This window comes from Galeopterus variegatus, unplaced genomic scaffold, assembly GCF_000696425.1.
Source record: "Galeopterus variegatus unplaced genomic scaffold, G_variegatus-3.0.2 Scaffold2885, whole genome shotgun sequence".
NCBI classification, from domain to species: domain Eukaryota; kingdom Metazoa; phylum Chordata; class Mammalia; order Dermoptera; family Cynocephalidae; genus Galeopterus; species Galeopterus variegatus.
Genome location: NW_007728996.1, coordinates 57,093 through 65,315, shown reverse-complemented (window position 1 = coordinate 65,315; position 8,223 = coordinate 57,093). Strand labels below are relative to the sequence as shown.

Genomic DNA, 8,223 nt, shown 5'->3' with positions numbered 1-8,223 from the left:
CTAGCATGACTGGGAATAGTGCTTCTTTCCACCAGCCATATTGGGAAAGCTTATAGTTTAAGGGACATCAGGTAGAGTATTGAGGAAGGTCTTGCCTCACAGTGGGGAGTAATTAGCCTAGACTGAGCAAGACCATTTATGAACAAACAGTCTCTAAATAACTTGAATGCATCCCAGAACAATGCTGAAGATTTGTATGGATTTAAAATTATCCAGTAACGAGCAAGCTAAAATCCACAATAGCTGACTTTAGCTCAACGATTCCCAGGTATAGAAAGAAGCAGGACACTACAGTCTATAATGAGAGGATGAATAGAGTTGACACCAAACCAGAAGTGACACTTGTTGGAATAGCAGGCAAGGATATTAAAACAGTTCTTAGACTTGTGTTCCATTTGCTCAAAAAGGTCAGGAGAGTTATGGCACATACAGAAAGGACCCTAATTGAACTTCTAGATATGAAAACTACAATGTCTCAAATGAAAAATACACAGATGCAACTAAGAGCCATAGTAGACATTGCAGAAAAAATGGTGAGTGAAATTTAAGACATAACAGAAGCAATCAAAATAAAACACAGGCAGAGAAAAAGTCTTTTAAATCAAAAGAACATCAGTGACCTGCAGCAAGAATGCTAATGTACTTACCTTTGAAGATCCCAAAGAAGGAAGGAGAAGATAACCAAACAGTTGTCATAATCTCAATTGATGACATAATGACTCCAAAATTTTTAAACTTAGTGAAAACTCTGAAGCAACAAATAAAAAAAAAATCACAAGAAACATATAGAAAACATATGAACAGTCTTTGGTGAGTCTATCCTAAAGTGTTTCACCTATGCTTCTTTGAGGAGTTTTATAGTTGCAGCTTTTATATTTTAGTGTTTAATCAATTTTGAGTTGATTTTTTATATGGTGAGATGTACACATTCAGTTTCATTCTTCTGCATATGGATGTCCAGTTTTCCCGGCACTATTTCTTGAAGAGGAAATCTTTTCCCCAATGTATATTCCTGGTGCCTTTGTCAAAGATCAGTTGGCTGTAGGTTTGTGGGATGACTTCTGGGTTCTCCACTCTGTTCCATTGGTCTGAGTGTCATTTTTATGCCAGTACCATGTTGTTTTGGTTACTATAGCTTTGTAGTATAATTTGAAGTCAGGAAGTGTTATGCCTCTGGCTTTTTTCTTTTTTCTTTTTTTGCTTAGGATTGCTTTGGCTATTTGGGATTTTGTAGTTCCATATGAATGTTAGGATTGTTTTCTCTATTTCTGTGAAGAATACCATCGGTATTTTGATGGAGATTGCATTGAACATGTAGATTACCTTGAGTAATATAGACATTTTCACAATGCTAATTCTTCCAATCGACAAGTATTTTTTATGAATATGACCCCAAAAGCACAGGCAACAAAAGAAAAAAATAAACAAATGGGATTATATCAAACTAAAAAGCTTCTTCACAGCAAAAGAAACAATTAAAAGAGCCAAGTCATAACCTACAGAATGGGAGAAAATAATTGCAAACTACATTTTCAATAAGTAATTACTATCCAGAATATACAAAGAACTGAAAAAACTCAACTATAAAAAAACAAGTAATCCAATTAAAAAATGGACAAAAGAGCTGAATAGGCATTTCTCATATGAAGATACACAAATGGCCAGCAGACACATGAATAAATGTTTAATGTCACTCAACATCAGGGAAATGCAAATCAAAACCACACTGAAATATATCATCTCATCCTAGTTAGACTGGTCATTATCAAAAAGACAGAGAATAACAAATGCTGGAGAGGATGTGGAGAAAGGGGAACCCTCCTACACTGTTGGTGGGACTGTAAATTAATGTAGCCATTTTGGTAGACAGTATGGTGTTTCCTCAAACAACTATAGATTGAACTGCCATATGACCCAGCAATCCCATTTCTAGATATATACCCAAAGGGATGGAAATCATTATGTCAGAGGAATACCTACACTCCCACATTTATTGCAGCACTATTTACAATAGCCAAGAATTGGAATCGAACTAAATGTCCATTGATGTGGTGAGTGGATGAGTGGATAAAGAAAATGTGGCATAGATGCACAATGGAATACTAATCTGACATAAAAAAGAATGAAAGTCTGCCATTAGCAGCAACATGGATGAACTTACAGAAAATTAAATTAATTAAACTAAGCCAAGCACAGAAAGAGAAATATCACATGTCCTCATTCATAAGTGGGAACTAAAATAAAGAAAGAAATGGAAGGAAGGAAGGAAGGAAGGAAGGAAGGAAGGAAGGAAGGAAGGAAGGAAGGAAGGAAGGAAGGAAGGAAGGAAGGAGCAATCACAATAATACATTAAACTTACAAAAAAAGAGGCAAAAGAACTGTGATTATTAGATGGGGGAAAGGGGGAGGTAGCAGGGGTTTGACAAGAAACTAGTTAAGGGTCACAAAGATTGATTGTGCTTAGTAAGCATGAGTATACTAATTATCATTATTTGATCACCACATATTGCACACATGTATTGATATTCTTTTCTGTACCCCACAAATATATACAGTCAGTAAAAATGACTCTTTAAAAAAGAGGGAAAAAAACAGCATTAACACCCATCAAAATCAAATTTAAAACCAGTTATAAAAAAGAAAATCATAAAAGCAGCTATAAGGGGGAAAAAATTACATACCAAAGAGTTAAGATGAAAATTACAGCAGATTTATCAGCAGAAACAATGAAATCCAGAAGACAGTGGAACCACAACTTTAAAGTACTGAAAGAAAAAAACTGCTCACCTAAAATTTATACACACAAAAATACCTCTTAAGGACAAAGATAAAAATAAAGACTTTTCAGATATACAAAAGATAAAAGATTCATCACCAGCAGATTAACAGTACAAGAAATATTCAAGAAAGGCCTTCAAGCAGAAGAAAAGAATCTATAGAGAGGAATTAAGAGTACAGAAAATAGTAACTACATTGATGAATACCTGACATTTTTAAATGTTATTACTTGTGTCCTTAAAAATAATTTACTATTTAATAATATTGGCAATAAAGGGTCATAAAAATTGACTACAAAGATATTGAGAAGTTAAAATTAAAAAATACATAAATACATACATACATAAAAATATTGGCAATGTTGAAGGGGGAGGTTACAAAATATGCATAAGTAAAATATATGATCATAATTTTATAAAGAGCAGAGTAAGAAAATAGATGTATACTACTGGAAGGTTCTTATCCCATGTGTAAATTGGCATAATATCACTTAAAGTTAGAATTTGATGAGTTAAAAATATGTGCTATAAATTCTAAATCAACCACTAAAAATAATAAAACAGAGAACTATAGCTAATAAACTAAAAAGAAGATGAAATGGAATAAAAATTAATCCAAGAAAAAGCATAATGAGAGATAAAAGAAAATAAAGAAACATACGAGACAAATATAAACAAATAAAAAGACACTAAGACTTATATCTAACCATATCAATTATCATATTAAATAAAATGGTCTAAATACTGCAATAGGAAGGCAGAGTTTGTCATACTAGATTTAAAACTATGTAAATAAAAATGATATTCTAATTACATAAAATGCACTTTAATATTAAAAACACAAGTAGATTTCACAGACTGAAAGGATAGGAAAACATACACTGTTAGTTGTTAGAAAAACACAAATTAAAACCTCAGTGAGATGCCACCATAAATCTATTTAAATGCCTAAATTAAAAAGAATGAAAATGTCCACCATTACTGAGGACATCAAGAATCTTCAGTTCTTATACAATACTAATATGAATATAAAATTAATCACTTTGTAAAGCAGTTTGATAATTTCTTAAAAAGCCAAACATATATCTACCTATGATTCAACCATTTCACTCTTAGATATGTACCCAAGAGAAGAGAAAGCATGTGTTTGTACTAAGATTTGTACAGAAATACTCACAGAAGCTTTTAATGTAACAGCCAAGAACTGGAAACAACCTACCTGTCCACCAATAGAGAATGAATAAACAAACTGTGGTCTAGCCATACAATGGAATACCACACAGCAGTGACAAGGAAAGAAGTAGTGACACATGCAACAACGTGGATGAATATTGAAATAATTATGGTGAATGAAAGAAGCTAGGCAAAAGCATGCATGCACCTTTGGTTCCATTCATATAAAATTCTGGACAATCATAACTACTCTACAGTGACAACAGATCAGTGGTAGCCTGGGGGGAGGGAAGATGGAAAGGGTGTGATGGAGAAATTAGGCAGAGGCAGGAGGAAAGTATAAGGGGGATAGATGTGTTCACTACCTTATCTTGGTGATTGTTTCAAAGGTGTAGTGTGTGTGTGTGTGTGTGTGTGTGTGTGTGTGTGTGAGAGAGAGAGAGAGAGAGAAAAAACTTATCAATTTAAGTGTGTAAAGTTTATTCTAGATCAATTAAAGCTCAATAAATCTGTTAAAATAAAAACGTATACCCTGTGAGACAGGAAATCTTACTATCTCCATTTTATGAATTACTAAATGAAGGCTCAGTGCCAGAATTCATGTACAGGAAGGTTGACTCCAGCAAGTTCTTGACTACTACAACACAATTCCAGTTCACCTTCATTCGTACTTAGTGAGTCCTTCATTTCCTGTGTCCTTTATTAATATCAGTTTTTAATCTTTAATTTGCCATTTACAAGGCTGCCAGCCATCAGGCAACATGGAGGAAAATGAAGATGGAGGAAAAAAAGCATTTTCTGGCCACTTTTTCTGGGCCAGGCACTGTACATATGCTACTGTATTTTATTAAAGAAAATTAGCTCCACGGCATCCTAAATGTTGTTCGGTCTTGAAGAGAAAAATCAGTCATTTCCATTCAGTCATTGAACTGAAATGAGAACGTCAGCCAGCACAGCCCCAGGACCTCAGAATTTTCATGCTGGGCTGGTTTCTTGTCATGCTGTTGACTCTGCTTCTCCTCAGTTGCATTGGTTGACATGTGCCACGTGATCAGTAATGGCTTTTAGGATGTGACAAATGAGCCCTGCCCATTCTTTGGGGTGTCCAGTGACAGCTGCTCTCTCCGCTATTGCGCAGCCATAAAACAAAGCAGGGAAGGAGAATTCGGTCGTCCGTACAGGAGGTCTTCCCTCAGCCGATGTCTGGTCTGGGCACAGGGGTGTCCCTCGCTCAGACTGAGCAGGAGAGCAGAGCCAGTCCTCGTGCTCAACACACCAGAGGTGTGCCAGGAACAGGTGACTGTGTGTTGTTTTCTCTCCACAGGTTCGACTTCTGTAGTGATGATACCGTGGGGGAGGACGTTCTGCTAACCCTTACCCCGTGCTAGGAGGCTGCTGACACGTGACCGCTGACTCTTACTGCTAATAAATCTAGTGGTGAAGCAATACGTTCCTTTCTTCTGTCATTGATGGCCATTATTTCCAAAGAAACTTTGGATAAAATGATTAAAAACCAAAATTTGTTGTTGGTGTGAAGAACCACAAATGACTATTGATTATTCTACATATTGTGTGGCATTTCAGCTTGAGAAACTGTTTACATGATACTGTCATCATGTCCGTTATTAATATTACTGATGTCATTCTGATCACTTAAGGCAGACTCGCATGGCCAAAATGACCCCCTTTTGGTTGGCCCACATAGAACCAACATTTGCCGCTTTTCCATCATTTTAAGTTCTGTGTCTGCTCCTAATCAGATGTCTCAGGAGACATGACACGTAGACAGATAGGGACTGGACAGATCCGATGCTTCCTGGCTAGTGTCCCTGGTCTCAGTGGGGTTCCTCTAGGATAATCTGCAGCCTATTTGATCTTTCTACAGCACAAACCGAATATCCCCAGGACAGAATTCACATTCCTTATTGAGCCTTGCAAGGTCCTCCTGGCCTTGTTTTCACCTAGGACTCCAGGCCCATCTCTCACCACATTCCTTCTGGAACTCTGCATTCTGGCCCATCTTAAATGCTGCTGAATGTTTGCACAAACTCTTCCTCTTCCTGTGATGTGCGCTTACTTGCCTTCCCGTCTTTTTAACTCCTAGTGGATCTTAAATCTCTGTGTAGGCATCGCTTCTTCCAGGACCTTTCCTCACCTCCTTTGCCCACACCCCCTATGACTGGGGTAGGGGCTCCCCCACAACTCTCCCACTGCACGCAGATCTTTTCCCGTCTCAACACTCGTCTCTCCAGATTGGAATTGCTATTTCACGTCTCTGTGTCTCTCATATGTAAACTCCTTAAGGGGTTTGTATTTCTATACAAAGAAATGCCTTGGTTCATGTGATTGGAAAGTCCAGAGATGGGGGAGGCTTCAGGTTTTGTTTATCTGGAAATTCAATGACATTTTCAAAAGCCACTTTCTTTCTGTTTCCTTGCTCTGTTATTTATGGTGATGGTTTTACACCAAGGCTGGCTCCCACCTTGGTTGAAGCGCAACTGGGGCTACAAACTCCTCTCTTATATCCAGAAGAAGAGAGAAAACACATCCCTCCATAGGTTCAATTTCCTCCCCACCTTTCTGGAAAATCTCCTGAGATTCACTCTGATTGGACATTGGCAGGAGAAATGTATTGTGCTGATTGGCTTAAGCCATTCAAGGCACACTCCTGGACTAGGGATGACACCAGCATCCCCAATGTACATGGACCATGTGAAGGGACAATGAATCTCTGAGTGAAAGAGAGGAGTCAAAGGTGACTCCTGGGTTTTGGGGCCAGAAGAGCTGGAAGGATAGAGTTGCCACTGAGTGAAATGGGGACTGCTCAGGGAGAAACAAGATTGAGGAGGAAGATGGGAAAGTCAGTTTTAGTCATGTCAAGTTTAAGATGTTCATCAGATATCCAGGTGGCCATGTCAAGCAGGAAGTTTAAAAGTCCTGCATTTCTCTACAAAAGGACTAGTGTAAGGCTTAATACGTGTGAGTGCTAATAAGTGTTTTCATTTATAATTACTATGCATACATCATGAAACTTTCCCATACCATTAATAATAAAGATTATAATGAATAATAAAATGAATAAATAAAAGTGTTACCTGCAAATTTACTTAGGAAATAGGATGGAACAAAGGAGTGTAAATAATGTAATTTTTAAAAATACATGTTATAAATCCTTTTGTTAAAAATGCTGTCCATTTTCATTTTAATGAATCCATCTGCAAGTTGCTTTAATTGTTACAAATGAATTGTATTTACCTATTTCTCTTTTTTTATTGATTGCACATATCTGTGGGGTATAGCATTGAATATCAATACCTATGTGCAATATGTGATGCTCAAATCTGGATAATTAGTATCTTCAACATTACACAATGTAATGATTTTTTATGGCCAAACTTCTCACTAACCCTCCCTCCTCCTCCCCCTTTCCCACATCTGGTGGCCTCAGTTTTGGTCTCTCCTTTTGACAGTTCAAGGAATTATTGTGAATGTCGTATGTTTCTTTCTTTCTTTTTTTACTTATTTGCTTATTTTTTTTAGCTCCTATTTATGAAGTGGACACACAGTACTTCTCTTTCTGTGCCTGGCTTATTTCACTTAACATAATTTTCTCCAACTACCGGGGACCAGCCCCAGCATGGAGATTGTAAGGTTCCCACTGGTAAGGAACCCCCAAAAGGGAGAAAAGGCAGCGTCGGCGATGGATGGACAGCAAACACACAGACTCAAGGGATCTGCTGAATGCTGACATTTTATTGAAGCATGTGCACACTTTTTATACCTTTTTTCTTGGAAGCAACATAATTATTGAAATAATCATTGAACAATATCATAATATCTCTTTATGAGTGACATGTGTTTCAAGAAAAATAGCATTACAGTTTGTTCCCAGAAAAGACAATCACAATGTCCCTTCCTTTGAGCAAGAACGTTACAGCCCATTGGTCCCAAATAATCATCAACTGTTACATTTACTTTAGCTACATCTATTGAGCTTTGTATGACATTATTAATGTATAATCCAGCCTTGCACCTTAATCAAAGGATGCGAGCAGGAAGTCAAAGTTCCCTTTACCAGTATTTTTCCCTTGCTACAAGCTATTGTAATATAAAATAAAATTCCTTTACCTACTAAACCCTATAATGTGTTAAGCCTTATGAAAATACTCTAAAACTTAACTTGAATCTGTATTTCTAGGAGGAAAAGAAAGTTTATGTTTGACTCTTTGAAGCAAGCAGGTTAGGCATAATAGTAATTATGTTGCCTAGCAAC

The 8,223-nt window shown here is 36.9% G+C and overlaps 1 protein-coding gene across 2 annotated transcripts in view; it reads left to right on the top strand.

The window, feature by feature from the left end:
- Positions 1-5,398, top strand: part of LOC103599209 (pancreatic triacylglycerol lipase-like) — a 54,959-nt gene extending 49,561 nt beyond the window's left edge. For both annotated transcript variants that reach the window (XM_008583313.1, XM_008583314.1), the window contains exon 12: positions 5,275-5,398. In XM_008583313.1, the coding sequence (XP_008581535.1) occupies positions 5,275-5,338 (64 nt within the window). In that variant the 3' untranslated portion in view covers positions 5,339-5,398. The remainder of the gene's footprint in view (positions 1-5,274) is intronic.
- Positions 5,399-8,223: the final 2,825 nt, after the last annotated feature.